Here is a 20,000-nt window from a genome sequence, read left to right as displayed (position 1 = left end):
TGAAAGATATCATTCCTGTCCAGAAGACTTATGTACATAATCTTAGGAAAAAAGGCTGCGCATGCCGAAAATTAATACAGAGCGTTTTATGAACACCTTTGTAAATAGGTTGATTTTTAAGCTCTATTTATTGTAATGACATACTTTTTTAATATTTATATATATGTAGATATTTTTATCATAGCTTTTACATGTATCTTCCATACTATTGTAACATAAGATATGCAGTTTTATCTTTTGATGAAATAAGGACTCATTATTATTATCATTATTATTATTACATTATTATTATTATTATTATTATTATTATTATTATTATTATTATTATTTGTTCTAGAACCTGAGAAATGGCCGATGGCTGTTTACATAGCAACGGGGTCTGTAGTTAAGAAGGATCCCCTCTTAATTCTCAGTTTCTCAATCTGTGTCAATGAGCTAACCATCACCGTACCATGAATATGGTTGACGGCAGGGATTATCAAACAATCGGTTGAAATAAGGACCAGTGCAATCGCAAGAGATTAGAGGAAGTATTTTATTTTAGACATAATATACATTGGACTCTGTACTATATACTGCATAGAGGAACTTACCAACACGGGCCTTTTCTGATAAAGGTTCCACATTATAAATCCGAAACCCACCCTCCATGGTGCAGGAAAAACAACCTTGATTGGAAATTGAAAAATCAGTACAGTTACCGAATCATTTCATATTCATTTCGTTTACCATCATAAAGAAAAGAACGTTTGTCGTCTATATTTTTCGGTAAACGTTGTACAAAAGAATTAACAAATTTAAGCTTACACCTACTAAAAAGTCTGATCTCGAATGAATGACAGAAAAATTATGATAGGCTTGCCTAAAAGAGCAAAGAAGCACTATAAGCGACCAAGAGAATTCTTGTGGGTTTTACCTTGATCTTGATTGAAGTCTATATGAAACACTTCGTTCCTTCGAGTCATTTTTTCTCTGGAAAAAATAATCTGCTGCCAAACAGAATTGTGTGTTTTGAATGTTATGCTGTGTAACCTGGCATTAAGATACTAAACAACAAAATTCCACCTACCTCTCGCGGGGAATTGCTATTAAATCAAGTTATTTTATAATTCCGTAAAACCGAAAAGGATTCTCCAAAGCTTTGGAAAAAATTCATGACAGTTAGCTTAAAGCATGATTAAATTAGAGAAAGCTTTCAAGTTGAAGCACTAATATGATCAATTTTATTGATTCCCTACTCTACCATACTCGCATCAGGTTTGTCATACCAAAGTGCGCTGTTTCCAGTTCACCGGAGTGCTATCGTTTTCTTCGAATAATCAGAAGTTTCCAGTTTTATCTTCGCCTACGTTATCGTTGGCCCTTTGCATGGTGTCATGAGATGAACGTTTTTCGGTGAGCTTTATTATTTGCAATTATTTTAAGTTGTGACTGATGGTTATAAGATTGTGTATTCCTTTTGGGATGCCCATTGGGGGATCCTTGTAGCGTCACACCGTCGTAGCTTTGACTTCGTTTGCAGTGCTCTTAGAGCTTTGACCTTTGAATCTTTTTGTTATACTGCTGAAGTATTAGCTTAAGAGTTAAGAGACCAATACAATGGATCCTTGATTTAAATTAACGAGGGAAAAATGTAAAAATCGAGAGAATGAGAAGAATAAGAAAATTATGGTGGACTTCGATCGGACTGAAAATGAATGAATCGCAAGCGGTTGTAACGTCATCACCATGCATATTTTTGGAGTGAAGCCACAATATTAAATTTATCGCTTATTTTAAATTGCTTTTCTATACTTATCACAGACAAGTGACCATCCCAGTACTGAATGCATGAAAATGAATTTATAATGACAGAAATCTATTTTAAGCAGGCCACATGCGTAGTCGAGGAGCAAACACCCATTCAGTTTCTTTTTGTAAGCTTGACATGTAATTATAAATTTATTTATTATTCATTATCCGTTTCGATGTGAAGCATGTGGAGTAAACGTGTTTTGTTTTATCTTTTGATCTTTTCTGGCAGGCTTACAACATATATTGAATGGCAGTCAATATATAAATAATCATGTAAAAACCAAGCCCTGACATTTTTTTTCCTGGTCTAGATTTAGTTCTTATTAACCGAGCGGGAGGTCTGTATGGGAGAATCTTGACCGAGGTCGCCAGTACAGACCGAACGCATTGAGGTCTGTACCAGCGACGGAGGTCAAGATTCTCCCATACAGACCGACCTAGCTCGGTTAATAAGATGTTTATTATATGGCCAAACAAGAACAATTTAATTCTTTTAATGTAACTGGTTTGTACTAACTGACATTTTGCTTGCGAACGGCGATGAGTGGCAATGAGCTGAACTTAATTCTGTCAAAGTTTGTTCGTCATCCTCTCTTTTGTCATCATGCTGTTTGGCACTGCCATAAATAAATATTGGTAGAAGAAAATAGTCAATATTTTTGCATTTCAGTTTGCATCTTTTCACCGCAAAACATTACCCGTGTAGATGCCGGTCTAGATGGGAAAATATATACCGCGGTGAAGATCGCTTTTGTCGAATCTGAGTCGTGAATTTTGTAGTTCCCAGTCCTCGTGAGACGGAGCCATATAATAAATATTGTTATTGCCATTATAAGTTAAAAACCTGGTATACTGTTTGTGTGTCTTGTTATAATTTTTGTTATTTTCGAATAATTCATTATTTCGTAACCCTCCCAACTAACTTCTCTGCATCAATGTTTCAATGTACACACTCAAAATGAGAAATGAGATCACACAAATAGAGCCAGAAGTGAGGTTATTTGCTGGATGCAAATTGTTTGTGATCACTTACAGACTTGCACATATCTGAAAATAATTTTTTGTTGTTATTCATATGTAGATTTATGATGCCATAAAAATTGCTGGCGATGCAGATCATGCAAGATGAAAACAACACGCTGAAATACTCTTTAGCATACACTGGATGCTTCAAAACATTTAATACTGCATCATGTGTGAGGTAATGATGATTGCATGAGTCTTTTTTATGAAAAATGGATAAATGTCATAAAATAAGAGATTTTCACCTTTAAGTTAATCAATCATAATACTAACCCTTTAACGTCCAAACCGGCCTAAACCGGCCAGACTTGGTATTTTACTGTCTAACGCCAGACGATTTTACTCATCAATGGGGAACCCCTGGGAGTCAATTAATTAATAATAATTATAATTAATTATTATAATTCATTATTATTACTGCTTTATTTGTTGCTCTTGGAACAACTTCTAAAGTCACCTTAGCTGTCACTACTTGGGACCTTCCTATAACTTATCAATGGCATATCCCAGCACCAACATTAATTAACCCATTGACTGCTGGATGAGTAAAAAGGACGAGTGAAATCGTCTGGCGTTAGACAGAGTAAAATACCAAGTATATGCATTGACCCCTCAGGTACCCTAGGGACACCCCCATGCCAGTCACTCACTCAATCATTCACTCAGCTGGCTGCGAAGCAGTCGGCCCCAATCTTCCTTCACTGTTTCCTATCCTGTGCCAACCGTCAAATTTCCTCTGGTAGTGGTGGGTGAGGTTCTCGCTGTTTATTACCTTGGCAATGTACTGGTTGAACATTGTTTTTGGCCTGCCAGGTTTACGCTTTCCATGCCGAGGTTGGTAGAAGGCATATTTGTTGATAGGCTCGTCAATTGGTTTCCTCAAGATGTGACCTAGAAATTTCAGGTGACGGTAATGTATTTCTAGGATCAGAGGCTTCTGCCTGACCTGCCGTAGTAGGTCCTCATTCCTTATGAAATCTAGTCTCTTGGCGCCAAGCATTATCCGGAAGCAGCTTGTTGCGAAGCTGTTCAGTTCATCTTCGAGCCTCTTGAGTCAGTGTCCAGCTCTCACAACCATATAGCAGAATGGAAAGGCAAGTTGTTTGAAACAGGTTAACTTTAAGCTCTGTTGGAATGGACTTGATCTCCACAGTTTCTCAAGCTTCCAGAAAGTGGCCCATCCTAAACCGAGATGCCTTTTGACGTAATTGTTGGTGGATGCCATCTTTGAGCCGAGGTCCTTCACTTGCTTAATTTCCTTGTTATTCAGAGTCAGGTTGTGCGGACAGTTGGTGTTTGTCATGAACTCTGTCTTATTAATATTTATCTCTAGGCCAATCTTTTTGGCTTACTCAGCTGTGGTGTTAAGCTGGACTTTTGCTTTCTGCAAGGAGCTCTCGAGCAGGACAATGTCATCCGCAAAGTCAAGGTCACTGATTACCTCCTCTGGATGTCTTGTGGATCTCCTTGGCATGGTGGTGAATCCATGCTCCCCCTCAGCCATTCTCATCATATAATCAATCATGATGATGAATAGGAAGGGTGCCAAGGCATCTCCTTGTAGTACTCCCATGGTGACATCTCACTCTTCGGTGAGATGTCCATCAATGTACACTGCACTTCTCGAGCTGTCGTAGAGTTCTTTTATAGCTTGTACCGTCTCCTCGGGGATCCCATAATGCCTCAGTACCTTGAACATCACTTTGCAGTTGATTGAGTCGAAGGCCTTTTTGAAATCGATGAAGGTGGAATATAGTGGCAGCTGTTGGTCATCTGCACCCTCCATCAGTCTCCTGAGAATGAAGATCTATTGGGCACAACTCTGGCCTCTGCGGAAGCCAGCCTGGTTGCATCTCAGTACTGGGTCAACATGTGGTCTAATTCTGTTGAGGAGCACTCGATTGTAAACCTTGGCTGCAATGGACATTAGTGTTATGCTTCTGTAGTTGGTCATCTCATACAGGTTTCCCTTCTTAGGCAGAGGAAATATTGTTTGGAATCCATTGCTTAGGTGGAAACCCTTTGGTATACACCACCTATTTGAGTGCATCTGCGGTTATTGATGTATCCCAACCTGGAGACTTCCCTGATTTCAGTTGTTTAATGGCTGATCTGATCTCGGCCTGAGTGGTGTTGCCAGTTTTTATCGACAAGTCTTTGTCGGCTTGTGGTGGGTCGATGTCAGAGTTGGTACTCTGGTTGTAGAGGAGCTTTTCGAAGTACTGGCGCCATACAGACAGCAGTTCTTGAGTGTTCTCAACTCTTGTGCCATCAGCCTTCTTCACTTTGGCGGCGGCATTTGACTTTCCTTTATCGGAGAGTTCATTGACCACTCTCCAAACAATGTTGTATTGGTTCTTCTCTGCTGCATGCTTGAGTTTGTAAAGCTTGTTCTCCAGATGTTTCCTTTTGTTCTCCTCATACGCCTTGTTCAGTTGTTCGTTCAAGTCTTTACACTTTTGTCTGTTTACTTGCGTCAGTTTGTCATGCAAGATGAGCTTGGCTTGGTTGCATTTTTCATGCAGCTGGTCAGTTGTGTTGCTGACCCAATTTGGGGACTTCTTGGGCTTGGTGGATCCAACAACCTTTTCAGCAGCTGCTTCCATGCTTCCCTGGAATTTATTATAGGTGTCTTGCACATCATTGTCCGGAAGAATAGCCATCAGAGGTTCTAAGCAGTTCTTCAGTTCCAGCTGGAATTCTTCCTGTAAGCCCAGGTTTTGATCCAGCATTTTCCAATCAAACCTTTTGCGCTTAACTGGATTAGCACCCTGTATGCGCAGGCTGATCTTGATGGTTCCGCTGACAATGCAGTGGTCAGAACCTAGTTCAACTGTCCTGTATGCTCTGCAGTTCCTAACTGAGTTCAGCCACTTGGCATTGATGATGATGTGGTCATGTGTGCTCCCATGTCCACATGTGATGTTTAGGTTGTGGGAATCGGAACTGTGTTGATCGAAGGTTGTGCTAACAGAAGCCGACAAGGAGCTCGCCATTTGTGTTGGTGCTCTCATGGTAGGTGTAATTCCCAATGACCCTTGGGTTGGCGATATGGCTATGACGTTATGGTGGGGGATGTTCTCAATGGCATTCTGCAGCTTGTCGTAGAAGTCTGCGTTTTCCTCTGTGGTTGCAGCCTCAGTGCTCAGGCAGTGCGCATAGGCAACTACTATAGTCAGCACAGGGTTGCCTTCAAGATAGGCAACTATGATCCTATCAGGCACCTTCTCAACTGTGCGCAAGTGCTTGCTCACCTCCTGGGTGAGAAGTATGCCAACTCCTCCTTGCCTCTCTACAGTAGCAGAGGAGTACACGAGGAGTCAATCACCATCAGGAGTCCAGTGTTGGTCAATGGCTTTGTCTGTTTTCCAGTGGTGTTCCTGGATGCCAACAATATCTATATGTTGTTGGCTGCACCCTGTGGTCAGCTGATGCAGCTTGCCCTTTTGATTGAGGGTGCATATGCACATTATAGGTGGAAATTATCAATGGCTTGGACGCTTTGAGTTTCTTCACCGACTGTTGCTTATGGAGTTGTTGGATCTTCGTCTGGCCAGTCGTTCCAGCACAGTCGGGTCGGGAGATCCTCTCGGTTTGTCTGCTTTCTGTCATGCGTCCAGGAGCATCCTGAGGCTGATGACTGGCTGGACAATTACAGTTGAGTTTTCTTGTGGCTTTTGGAGTCAGTAGATTGGTAACCACAGGTGGGTGACTGGCCCTACGAGTGGCTGGTTTAATTTTGGAGTATCCTTCTCCTAGGAGGGTGGCCAACAGAGGCTGTCGAGTCTCTCCTGCCCTAGCTATTAACCCATAGCTGGGACATGGTCCCGGGTGGCGGGTGCTGCCTTTCGTCTCTCCTCTTCACTGTAACCTGCTCGGCTTGGTTAGACCTACCGGGAGCTTAAGCCCCCACAGATAAAGCTCACAGGCTCATAGAGGCACGCAAGCTCCCTCACCACGTCAAGGTGGTACCCTCAGTAGACCAATAAAATTGTCTGGCTTTATACAGAGTTAAGACCTCCTTCAGTTTTGTTTCTTGGGTTCTCAAAGTTAGTCGAACTATGATTTGATTGATTTATTATAAAGACAGGAATCCAAGATCATATCGTAAAATAACAGTTCCACTTTGCCGATCTTTTCCTATAATCTTCAGCGTCTCACAACTTACACCTCTGAAAACTTCTGATCTGTCGGGTAACAGAACTGTAATTCTAACTAACTAAATGCAGTCCAGGCAGAAAGTAAAACATACATCTAAGTCATCTGATTGAAATAAGATAGGATCAACAAACAAAAATTTTAATAAACAGAAAGCAGGTGTAACTAAACCACTACAACGAGGGTGGCTTTGAGGGGTGAAAGTGTTTACAACATCTAGGTGCTCTTAAAAATGATAATTATCGTAGTATATAATATTTGTGTCACTACTCGTTGTACTAATATGGCAGAGCTTTCTTGATGGTCACATGTTTTGTAATTTTTGTTTTCCTCTTTAGAGACAGCTGTCTAACCTTGCTCGCAGTTGTGACATGTTTTGTCTGTGTGATAAAGGTAATCAGCTTTGCTAATACCTGTCTGAAGTGGTCATTTCCTCTCCTTTAAGGGAAAGTCTCTTATTTACAATGATCGTTTTTGCCATTTAGGTTTTGGTATTTTTTTAGTCAAAGAAATTGCTAATTGCTAGTTTATGCATGTACATCTCTGAAAGTGAAACAATGTCAAAACAAAAATGTTAACGTTTTAATTAGTGGATAGTATCCCATAAAAGAAATTACGTACATTAAAAATTTTGGACAGGATATGTATCACTCTTATATTATGACTTCAAAATAGCATTTTATTAAATTAAAGATAAACTAGAAAGTAACATAATTATTTCAACTCTATAGCTTGAATTGTGATTTCTTTGTATTTCAATAAAAAATTGTAGTGAATAATAATTATTAGACAAAGGACGTATTAAATCAAACTACAGCTGTAGGTGAAAATAATTTTGGCTTGAAACATTTTATGGCTACTGTGGCATCATTTAAAAAATTGCATTAAACAATTAACATGTTAAAAAATTTTTTTCCTAGCTTTGCAAGCTCCATTCTCATCGTCATTCCCTGCCAAACCAGTACATTGTTTTTTACAGTGGTATAGTGGAATGCCTTCTCTGGTGAGACCTTTAAACTTTTGTTTCTTTTTCTGTCTGATATCTCATGTCACCATTTGCGCCTTTGATACTTTTAAAATCCTTAAATTTTTACACGAGGTTAGTTATAAATTATTGTAGTGTTTGTCATCCAGTTCCTCCTAAGATAGGAAACGAAGAGGAATTATGAAGTGGAAACAACATCTTCAGTCCTTCCTTAGTGTGTGGAATAAATGTTTGCTTAAAATGCAACTGCAAGACATGCATGATGTGTAGGAAAACCTCCATCAGAGCATTTGCAGTTAGTTTTTTTGCAGACTATTTATCTTGATATTATAAAGAAGAAACGGTTGAGCTTTACTCAAGAGCTTATTTTATTATCTTTGAACTGTCTGAATTGGTACCAAAGCTTAAAAAAGTAAAAGACCTAAAAAAGGGATGGGACATTCAATGCGTGAACGTGCGAACCCTCCTTATCCAACTCTCCTACCCCAAAGGGCCACTGCTAGCACGCCATCTGGGTGACCCCTCAAATGGCCTAGACTGGAACGCTGCTAATCTTCTGGAAATTGAGCTCTGCTGTTTTATTTTATTTTATTTTATTTATATCATCAGAAACCCATAAGGGTTGAAACGTGCAAGGGCCCCTTGTGTGTTGGGAAACAAGCTTCTGAATATTCAATTTGTCAAGTACCATATTTGGAACAACGAGAGAAACATTCACCCAATCAGTTCGCAAGAACACCGTGACGCTATAGTACCAATATGTTCTTGCGCTAAATTAACTGGAGCGAGGGGTTTCCAAATATGGTACTTGGCACTGAATATTCGGAAGCTGTGAACGCGCATTACACGTTTCAACCCTTATGGGTTCTGATATCATGTAAACACTTTCTTTTATTTCGCTGGAAAAACAAGGTTACTGATCATGTGAGTGAAAACACTCTATATTTTGGCTTAAGTTGATCGTATCTCAAAAACAAACTTGGTGATGTGCATTTTTTTAGTGGTGGAAATTGACCAAAAGACCAAGATGAAACTTTCTGCAAGGTTTAAAAGAATTCTTTGTAGAGGAATCAGAGCGACCAGATTTCTGGTGGCTCTGAATCCTCCTTTTATCCTTAGCCAAGCAACTAGCTCATTTTTCTCACAGGTGCATCACACCATTTATGATCAACGGGTTCTTTCTTTGTCGATTCTACCTCACAGCATGGTAGATGGAATTTTTTTGTCTGTCATCAATAGTTACATTAATTTAAGTCATTTTTTATTGAGCTTAACCTCATGAAAATTGGCAGTAATAAAAGAACCTGATGTGTATTAATGGGTTTGAACCTGTTGTGAGTGTTTTGTTTACAAACACATGGACACGCTTACCGTACAATGAACGAGAAATTTTCAACACCGCACAAAGCAAAGCTGTCAGAATGCAGTATTGAACATTTCAAGTTCATTGTACAGTAAGAAAGTGCGTGTATTTGTAAACAAAACGCGAACTACATAAACAGTCTCTAACCCTTTTAATAATAATATTATTCAATCTGAGTTGTCTGTGTGCAATAATCTTGCAATGGCTTTTTCAGCCAATGTGAATTGTTTTAGCATAAAAAAGGGCACGAAGAAAAACAAATGAAAGCAAGATCATAAATCAGTTGCCAAGGATACTAATCTTTAATAAATTGATCAGAATTTAGCAAATATTCAGATATATTAAGTGTATTCCAATAATTAAAGAAAGCAAAAAGCATACACAAAATCAGAAATCTCTGTGAGAATCGAGTGAGAAGCAACGAGATATAGAACAGGAAACTTGCCAAAAACCACCTTCATTTTGCTTATCTCACCATTTAAAACTGAAAGACTCCAATTGGTTTGCCATTTTGTATTTGCTGGGGTGGCACTCTCGATAATTTTAGCAGTCAATAAATTAAATGCACTGTGTCAGACAAGTATGATGTCGCTAGGTAACGGAAAATCATGATCAATTTTAATCAATGAGGTGCGGCGATTATAGAAAGTGAATGAAGATTAAATGTTAAACTCTGATTATTATGATAACATACAGTAGGCAGGGACACCACACCAGTGTGCAACTGTTAATAATTTATTGTTCTTGTTTATAATTATGTGTTGTTTAATTAAAGAAAGTCCTTCAGGATAATGTAAAGTCTTATAGCTATACTGAATTTTTTTTTCTTTAAAATTAGTTGTAGCAAGCATGCTAAAACTTTCTCCTGTTCACACATTTTCTGTTTCAGTGGAATTAACTGGTTCTACTTGGCCAAAACTGCTGTGTTCTTGGTGACGCAGTTCATAAAAGTTTGTCAGGTAGTTTATTCAAGGATTTAGAAGGTCCGAAGAGAGTGAATTTTCAAGTCAGAATAAAATTAATTATTATATGATGCCAAGTGTGAATAAATTATACGCCATTGGCAGTTTTTTTCTTGGTATTACAGCTAGAAAAAGTTTTCTGCAGGTGTACCTGTTGGGATTCAAATTTTTCTTGGTTTAACCCCCACTTAATCCTCTTGGGGACTCTTTTGGTGTGAATTGGTCAAGATTTTTCAAAGCAGTTTCAGTTTGATATTATTTTCTCTGTCTATTCATTATCATAATCTATGGGGTGTGTTTAGTGTAATGGTTATCCCTCATAGACAGCATTAATTTCAGCACTCCCAGTTTAGTAGAATCCCAGTTCTTGTGCTCCAAAGTTCGCTCAGCTTTCCGTCTATTGGTGGTGGGTAAAATTGAGTACCAGATTACATGTTTTGCATGCAACGGAATTGGAGTGGCGCCCACCTCTGTCATAAGTTGCGGTGAAAGCTAAAAGAAAAAAAAGCCCTCCGAGGTTGCCTTCAACTTCAGTCAGCCTCTCTTCTTGTCTTGTCTATAACCTGAAACAAAAGAAAATCAACATTGAACTGGTTTAAAAAATTCCAGGAAAGAAATTGTATCACGGTATACTTACACAAATAATGCTTTCAATGCAAGCAACTGGATGAAAACCAGGAGGCCTTATGACGATACAGTTTTTTTAACACCACATCTGGTTTGTCACCATTATTAAAATATCTTGGGTTTTTAAAAACAGAAAAGTCTAGGATATCTAAAAAAAAAAAGGAGTTAATTTTTTGAGATTTTGCTAAAATAATTTTGTTTTATTTTTGCCAGATCTTGATTGTCACCAAATTCCACTGCTGTTTGGCAGCCAGAATGATTGGATTAGATGACAAGTTCAGAAGGTACTGACAGTACTTAATGCCATCTTGATTCTATTAAAATGTGTATTGCATTGATTTGTTTGGTGTTGTCAAGGACAACAGACTGTAAGACACAATTAATGCTTTGGTGCGCAATAAAAGACAATACACACAACTTGGGCGTAAACGAGGGGCAGGGAATGTACTGGCAAGGCGCAGATAATACCCACAGCCAGTATGGACCACCGGATGAGGGGCCTCGGCAACTAGCCGAGGGGGTGCCTCATGCCTGTATTGCAAGGCGGGCATAGTTGCTGGCATAATGTCCTGGGGCCAAGTTAACCCAGTCCAGCAGAGTAACAATATGCCCCCTCCCTAACGGGGCTTCAGCACAGGGCTGAAGGGGTGCCGCAGGCAGCAATTCCCCGCCCATATTTTATTAAGGAGAACTATTAAATAGGTTACAGAAGCTCATAAGGAAAAAATAAAATAAAATACAAGAGAACCAGAAAGCAAAACGGGCGGGAGGGAGGGATTAAATTGCTCAACGGAAAAAACAGAACTAGTTGAGCTTTGGAAATGTCAAACTGAGAAGGCTCGCATGGCGGGATGAATGAAATAGCCAAATAAGGTAGTCACGTGATGGGAAGTCACGCTCTCCTCCCAGGCGCTGCCCAGTATTTGCTTACCAGCATTAACATCTATTTTATTCTAAAATATCATTTAATGCTTTGGTGTGCAACAAAAGACAATACACACAACTTGGGTGTAAACGAGGGGCAGGGAATGTACTGGCAAGGCACGGATAATACCCACCGCCGGTATGGACCACCGGATGAGGGGCCTCGGCAACTAGCCGAGGGGGTGCATCATGCCTGTATTGCGAGGCGGGCATAGTTGCTGGAATGATGTCCTGGGGCCAAGTTAACCCATTGCAGCAGAGTAAGAATATGCGCCCTCGCTAACTGGTCTTCAGCACAGGGCTGAAGGGGTGCCGCAGGCAGCAATTCCCCGCCCAAAACGCCGAGATAAACGAGGAGTGCCCTGTGCGAAGCCCATTTAGTGGTTTTGCTCCCAATTTGACAGGGAGAAAAAATGACCCCATCTCCACGGAGTTGCAATAGCGAAAAGCAAACATTGCCTGCCCTAAAGGTGAAAGTAGAGAACCGACGAGTGGAGATAGGGGTCGAAAGTACGACATGAGCATAAAAAACCAAAGCCAATGGGCCTCGCATTAAGACTGGAGGGGATAGGACCCTAGCACAAAACATTTGACTGGAGGGGATATGACCCTCGCACTAAACATTAGACTGGAGGGGATAGGACCCTCACACAAAACATTCAGCTGGAGGGGATAGGACCCTCGTGTAAAACATTTCCGTCAAAATAGTCATTTGCAACAGTACTACATGAACTTGAGAGGGCAGAAAGCCCAAGGAAAGAGAATGTCACAGAAAGCCCTCAAGTGCCGAATGGGCCTTTTTTCTTTTTTGTTTTAAAGTAGAAACATGGCATTAAGCTTAGGATAGTGCTTTCACCCATGTGATGGCTGGCATGTGGCTGAAAAGGGAATGAAAGGCAATCGTATCGAGGAGAAATGAGGGTGGGGGGGAGTGCAAACGCACACAGCAGGCTTCCAGGGGGATGCCAACATGATTGCTGTACCCATAGGTGAAAGCACTAAAGGTTCAGGACGATACAGGAAAATATGAATAAAGTTATCCAAGGAACTGTCATAGATTATTAATGATTGTTAGAGAAACCCAAGTTTCAATGAGATACTCAAGTGCTCTCAAGGATTCCAGGGGGTTGTTAGCAGGAGGAGCAAGAGGCTGATGACTGAGGAACCTGACATATTGTTTCCTTTGGAGTCCTGATGTAAGCTTGGTATGTGTTAGGATTCCAGCGACCCAGAATTTGAAGAGCCAGTTGAAAATGCCAGTGGTTCTGCCGGTTGTAGCAGCACCAATACTAAAGCTGTGAGAGGCAGAGGAGGAGCTGTCATTGTCACAGAGGTTTAAGAGAGACCATAAGTTGTTGGTGTGTGAAGTCTGGGTGAGATATGGTCCACAGGAGAAGCTGAAGAGTAGCTGGCCAGGGTCTTGAGTTGCAGTTTTGAGCATATAATCTTGCAGGGCAGACGATGCATAAAGGTCTGAGTTTGACCTTGCAAAAGTGAGCCTGGCTGTCTCCCAGAAAGGGTCAGTTTTGGACTTTTAAATTGCAGTGTCAAATGAAGTAGGGTGAAGGATGTTGGGATGGAAAGAAATGTCTGTTCTAGCAAGGTGGGACTGAGGGTCGAAATTGCCATTGCAGGTAAATTCGCTGCTTCTTAAGAAGCCAAAAAAGGAAAGGGTAAATGCAGCCCATAACAGAAAGGAGTCAACATTTGGTAGACTTAAAAGGTTGTAACTTAGTATACTTAGATGCTATGGGGAACTGATGAGCTGATCAGGTGGCAAGCCTTCTTGCATTCCCATGGGAGAGCTTGATCCCCTTCAAACTTTTGTGAAGGACTTGCATAGCCAGAATGTCCAGGAGACAGCCAGACTCAATGTGAAGGTTGTCAAGTGCTGCCAGATAAACATAATCGTGCCGTAGGAGCCTGTATTGCACAGATGAGTAACAAAAGGGATCAGGGTGAACTTGTGAGCAGGTCTAACAGGGAGTGTGGGGGGCATACGGAAAGCTGATTAAAAATGAAGGGGCACTCCGTAGGCCAACGGGAAGGGCTGTGTAAAGGTAGTAGTGGTCTTTCCGGGCCATTCCCTGGAGCTCCCTCAGGGGTGAATGGGGATTATTCTGGAGGCAGGTTACGGGGTCTGAAATTGCGCCTTCCTGGTTGCTAATGCAACTATAATATTGCGTACTGGCGACCAGAATTTCACAACTGGTCGCCATTGTTAAGGTCAGATCTGTTTGCCAAGAGATGTCTTACTTTTTATCCTGAGACTGTTTTGAAATAGAAATGAAGGAGTTTTTCCGTTAACAGCCTCCATAACGTCACAAGCCGTTGTTTCTCATAAAATATGTATTGCAAGGGGAAAAGCGACTCAGTAAAGAGATTCAAGGACTGTTGTGAGGAATGTACCACTATGGCGGATTGTGTTCGACAGGGTGTGACTAGTGTTTCTGTAGCTGAAATTTTCGACAAACAAGGGGGCAGATAGATTTCATTACTACATGTACATTCGAGGTCGGATACATTTTCTCTCCAAAATGTGCGCTTTTGAAAGTGAAAAGGTCAAAATGCACAAGTTAATTTGGACCCTGGGTTAGATGTCTGTTTTGGAGGGGGAGGTTTGTGGCTGTTTTCCTACGAAAGTCAACATCGTAGGAAGGCCATGCCAAGCCTGTAACTTCCTTTGGGTAATCGAATGGTCGCTTGATAGGGGAACATCTCTACCGCCCTTTGGGGAAAAGAAGTGAGAAGTGCAGAACCAGGGGTGGATCCAGAGTAGTTCAAGTGACTTGCAGAAATCACTCAAATTTCTTCCAAACCTTATTTTTCAGCCCTTTATTGCAGTTCACGAAATCGACTATCCTTGTTTTAATTTTTTTGAGAAATATGACAAGAAAATCGCTCCCAATTGATCGACAGATAAACAGCTTACCTCAACAACAAATCAAAAGAAATCGCGAAATTCTGAAATCCCTGTTCAAGACAATAATTTTTTTGCGAAAGAAACAACATAGCCCTTAGAGGTCCACGAGATGATGATCAACAAAATACCAGTCTTTCTGGAAACTTTCAGGCACTATTAGAATTTCGAATTGACAGCGGCGACCAAACACTGCAACGTCACTTGAAAAACTGCACCCAGAAATGCGACATATTTCTAAAACCCGTCAAAACGAGATGATTACAACTGTGGGTGCTATCAGAGTGAATAATTTGTCGCAGGAAATCAGGGAGAGCAAATATTTTTCTTTTATGTCTGACGAAGCAGCTGACGTATCAAACAAAGAAAATCTTTCAGTGGTGATCAGATTTCTTGATTCAACCAAAACAGTCAGAGAAGGGTTTGTGGGATTCTACCTTTGTGAGGATGGAACGACAGGAGCAGCTTTCAAAGTTTTAATAATTGGTGCTGTAGCTGATTTAGGACTTTATGCATGACTGTCGAGGCCAATGTTATGATGGTGCGGGAAAATGGCATTCGGAGAGCACCAAATTCCTAATTTTCTTGGGGGAGCATGCCCCTAAACCCCCCTAGTTTAGTTGGTGCAAATCACTCATGAAAAATCCTGGATCCACCCCTGAGAAAACCATACAGGAAATGCCAACAGGAATCTGGGCTTACTTTTTCCGAGAGGAGGGGGGAACGCTTTGTGGTTAACCGATAAAGGAAATGGAAAGCCCGGGAAGGTCGTTATCTGAAAGGCGCGAGTTTTCTGGCAGCACCGCGACAAACTCAACATACTCACCCTTTAATGTTGATCGTTTAACTTTGGTTGGAACATGTGCTGATAACGGCGACTGTCCTTGAAAAAAGGGGAAGGAATGTTGTTGCTGGCACTGGGATGGTTGAGAAGGCCGGCGGTGAAGTCGAAGTCGTCTGTGAGTAGCAAATGGCGGGAGTTTGTCGAGGTTGCACAGATTGAGGCGGAGGCTATTGAGGTTGGAGCAGGAACTGATTTGGCGGTAGATTCCTCGATTTTCGTCCACGATGATGGAAATAAGAGTGGCTAACGTGGTTGGGGACGTGTCTGTGTGTGAAGCTCCTCTTGCTTGGAGGCCATCTTGGAATAAAATTTGACCGTTTTGACCGCTGTTTCAAGCAGCGCATAGTCAGGGATGGTGACAATTGCTGGTGGGTCTATATAGGATGAAACTTCCTCAGCAGAGGCACTTGAAGTAAAGGGGGTTCACGGTGGAGCGTGAACGTTTCTCTGCTGGTCAGATGGACGCTTGGTGTACGCGAGCTACAAGATGGTGCGGAAGGATTAACGGTGTGAAGCCGTTCAATACATTGTTCCCGAGTTCCAGTAATAAATAAAAGGTTTGAGGAAGCAGGGGTCGTAAAAAACCGCGTTTGTGAGGTCAGCAAATTCCCCAGCAAAGATTAAATTGCTCAACGGAAAAAACAGAACTAGTTGAGCTTTGGAAATGTCAAACTGAGAAGGCTCGCATGGCGGGATGAATGAAATAGCCAAATAAGGTAGTCACGTGATGGGAAGTCACGCTCTCCTCCCAGGCGCTGCCCAGTATTTGCTTACCAGCATTAACATCTATTTTATTCTAAAATATCATTAGAAAGCCTACTCCTTCCATTGTAAGGTATAAATTATAATAGCCTTTTTGGTATCTGTTATCTGTTCAGGTACTCTAACAAGGTCTTTGGAGCTTTATTGCTTGCCTGTCTTGTAATGACAATAGTAGGACTTGCTACAATGAAGCATGAGTATGAAGAATGTGCAGGTACAATGTGCATTAAAACCCCCTTTTCCCATATTTTTCCTTTCATTATTTTATTAACTTTCACTCTCTTCCTGTATTAGGCTCACTTTCTCCTTATCTTGGGGTTTAGTGATTTTTAAAATAAATGTATTGAGTATCACTTTCATGTTTCTAATCAATCTTTATCTTTGTATTTTATTTTATATTTCACATGGTACATTGCCTATCTATCTTCTCACTCACAATTGGGAGCCAAGCCAAGTTGACCACACAGCCTGATCACCCTTATTAAGTTAAATTCTACCGAAACATAATTACATGTAATTACTGACATCATAATAAAATCATATTGAAAAAATCCTGAACACTATTTACAAAATGAATGGAATGTGATAAACATCCTAAAAAAAGCTGCAAAACTGCACTGAAGAAACTCATGAGGGGTGGGAAGAAGGGAGGAGCTGGTTGACCAAGCAGTGGCGGATGGCAAAAAACAAACTGAGCTGCCAACAAACCATTTGACCTAAAGATTCCACTTTATTTGTTCCTCATCTAGCAGAAAAACTCACTTATTCACAAATTTTACAGAAAGATCCAGGCTAAAGTACATAGTACATTCTTTTTACAGAACCAGAGTGGCTTCTCTTGTCAAGTACTGAAATTTTTATTGTTCAAGTTTTTATGGCATCAGGAGTTTTTATTACAAGGTAGACAATAACTTTCATTTGCTTTGTTTTTTTTTTTGCCAAACATACGTAAGTGAGTTTTGGTGATGTTTTTTTTTTCAGAGAACTTAACACTGTTAGAATGTTGGCAGATGACAGGGCTGCTCAAAAGAGAGATCTTTGGGGGTAAGAAGGACTGTTGCAATTAACTGTTATTGAAATAAATATGGAAAACAATGATGTTTACTGTAAGATAGATTTAACAACTGAAGCAATACCATCGTATAAGTATGCAAATATTTTAGTCATCTAATTAAGGCAGCTCAATCAGTGGGTTACCTTCGACTGTTGTAAGCACCTGAACTCTATCACGCAAAGTCACCGTCTCATGGTCGCATAGAACTGCTCCAATAATGATTGTTGTGTTAGACAATGAACTGCTTAACTTTCAAGCCATGTGAACAATTTTAGAATGTGCTAATTGCTTGCTGTAATTGATACAAAGTTATGTCTTATCGTACCTCTTTCCATGGCTGTGGTTTCTTTTACAAACCACAAAGCAAGAATGTACTGTTACATTTGTGTAATCGATACAACTTACACCTTATTACATGTAGGCCTTTATACTTAGTTGCATGTGTGTGTTTGCATTAAATAAAGCACCTTTGTTGCTGTGTGTTTGATACTATAATAGTATCCTTGCCTACTGTATTCTCCCTTTTTCCCACTTCACCCTCCTTGTATTCAATAAAGCTGGACTACAGGTCTAGGTGCACACCTGTTCCATAGCTTTGCACATAGCAGGCTGGGTGGGGCCCTGACCCCACCTTAGCTGTAGTCACTATGATAGGCTCTCTTGATGTTATGATATGGGTAAAGGCATGAGTCACACAGAAGCCACTGGAGCTCACACAGCTGGAGCTTAGCATACTCTCTGTTGCCAGAGATGACTGAGAGAATAATAATTTATTATTTGCTGCTCTCCCCTGAGTGATATAATGCTAGTCCATTGCAATGTTTCCTCAGCAATGTGTTGCTAGTGCACCATTTATACACCTCCTTGTTGAGAAACAGTGTAAAGCAATATTTCTTCTGGTTAAGGAAACAATGCCTCGAGCCAGTGGCCCGCGGGGCGGGTGTTTGGCCAGCTAACCACTATTGCATTATTCACCATCAACAGGGTTTGAAATTAACTTTTTCGCTCAGGTGCCAGCTGGCGACTAATGGGGAAAATTTGGTCACCAGATCATAAATTTTGGTCGCTAATTTTGCATGCAATAAAAGTCATAATTATTAAATAACACACACACACACAAAAAAAAACCAGCACGAGAAAGGTCTATAAAGCCATTGTTGTTTTCGGCTTAATTTGGTGATGGTGTTCTTTAATTAAGGTTATTTGAAATTGAGCAAAGCACAGTCCGTGTTTTCCATAGCAAGGCAAACATGGGTCTTTTATCCTTGCTTTTCACCTCTTCAAAACATATTTCTTTATTCTCCTACAGCTTGCGTGGCAAGCAACTTACCTTTATTGCGACTAAATGCAATACTACAATTCTTCGGCGTAGGCCCCCACATAACCATAATGCTCGTACCAGTCTCCGAGCAAGATAAAATAAAAGGAGCAGCTCGTATACAGTTTCAGTAGCCTCTAGAATCAGAGGAACTTGGTTTTTTAATTTAATTAATTTAATTAATTAATTAACATACTTTTCTTTCGATATTTATCTCCATTTATGAATCACCTTGGGCAGTCAATTTTTCTGGCGTTCACTTTCTAACAGAGGAGACAAGTTCTCCAACCCACTTTACTTTAAGGGTACAGGTTGCATGCAAATTTCAAACTCATTGTGCAATGTCTAGGTTCATTATCAATATGTTATAAATATCAAGCTAGTTCCGAGGAGGTCCTTCGGTAATATGGCTAAATCTACGTTTTCAGCATTCACAACTGACATTGGATTTAAATTTTCAATTATAAACCTTCTTGCCGAATCTTCATCTTCTGGGCGCAAAATTCACGCAACAGCAAGAAGCATATGGTGTTTAAGTGCGCCCACGATCCCATGAAGCCGCTGAAGTAAGCGCCTAGTAAACGCAGTGATCGAAGTATCGAAGTACATTAATTTGTGCTATTAATTAACAATGTGAGAAACCGATTTTCTTGTAGTATTTATACATTATTTTAATGCGGAAAGAAAGGTGAGTCTTGTTCTAGCTACCACTTCTGAACGATTTCATCATGTAAAGATTCAAATTAAAAAGTTGTCTACTGTTTATCCTGGGTTATCAGACAAAACGTGATTCACCAGCTGGTGACCAGTTCTGAAAATCTAGTCGCCAGCACTCAATTTTTGGTCGCATTGGTGACCAGTGAGTCGCAATTTCAAGCCCTGATCAATGATGCCTCTAGATGTTATGGTCGTGTGCTTTCCACTTACATGTACCGTAATTCAGTTACAAAGATAAATACTGACCTCTTTATCTTGATCAGAAATTAAGTGAGAATTGAAGATGAGGTTATCTTTGTGAATGGAGAATCTTATTACTGTAGATCTTGCTGATTGTGAAATCTAGTCTTTCTTTCATAATTTATTGTTGTGTTTATAGGTTCTGTCTTTTTTTTTTGTTTTGGGCAGGATAATCTTCATTTTTGAGCTGTCAGCATTAGTAAGCCTCATACATGACATTGTTATGAGAATCAGTAAGTATTTCTTCCAATGTCGTTTTCAGCAAAATTCAGTTAACCATGAAGCATCGCCTTTTATTATTAGTTTTGC

At 40.3% G+C, this 20,000-nt stretch overlaps 2 protein-coding genes across 2 annotated transcripts in view; one reads left to right on the top strand and one right to left on the bottom strand.

Moving 5' to 3' along the window:
• Window positions 1-1,046, bottom strand: part of LOC138040896 (WD repeat domain phosphoinositide-interacting protein 4-like) — a 13,301-nt gene extending 12,255 nt beyond the window's left edge. Inside the window, exons 1-2 of the mRNA XM_068886607.1 lie at window positions 917-1,046; window positions 594-668 (exon numbers count right to left, since the gene is read on the bottom strand). Of these exons, the coding sequence (XP_068742708.1) occupies window positions 594-668; window positions 917-965 (124 nt within the window). The 5' untranslated portion in view covers window positions 966-1,046. The remainder of the gene's footprint in view (window positions 1-593; window positions 669-916) is intronic.
• Window positions 1,047-1,275: 229 nt separating this feature from the next.
• LOC138040895 (uncharacterized) overlaps window positions 1,276-20,000 on the top strand; it is a 24,222-nt gene continuing 5,497 nt past the window's right edge. The window contains exons 1-10 of the mRNA XM_068886605.1: window positions 1,276-1,395; window positions 2,876-2,995; window positions 7,314-7,368; window positions 7,896-7,978; window positions 10,213-10,282; window positions 11,126-11,196; window positions 16,479-16,576; window positions 17,184-17,262; window positions 17,344-17,406; window positions 19,860-19,924. Coding sequence (XP_068742706.1) covers window positions 2,904-2,995; window positions 7,314-7,368; window positions 7,896-7,978; window positions 10,213-10,282; window positions 11,126-11,196; window positions 16,479-16,576; window positions 17,184-17,262; window positions 17,344-17,406; window positions 19,860-19,924 — 676 coding nt within the window. The 5' untranslated portion in view covers window positions 1,276-1,395; window positions 2,876-2,903. The remainder of the gene's footprint in view (window positions 1,396-2,875; window positions 2,996-7,313; window positions 7,369-7,895; window positions 7,979-10,212; window positions 10,283-11,125; window positions 11,197-16,478; window positions 16,577-17,183; window positions 17,263-17,343; window positions 17,407-19,859; window positions 19,925-20,000) is intronic.

The sequence above is a fragment of the Montipora capricornis genome, chromosome 3, assembly GCF_036669925.1.
Source record: "Montipora capricornis isolate CH-2021 chromosome 3, ASM3666992v2, whole genome shotgun sequence".
NCBI classification, from domain to species: Eukaryota; Metazoa; Cnidaria; class Anthozoa; order Scleractinia; family Acroporidae; genus Montipora; species Montipora capricornis.
This window is presented reverse-complemented; position numbering and strand designations above follow the sequence as displayed.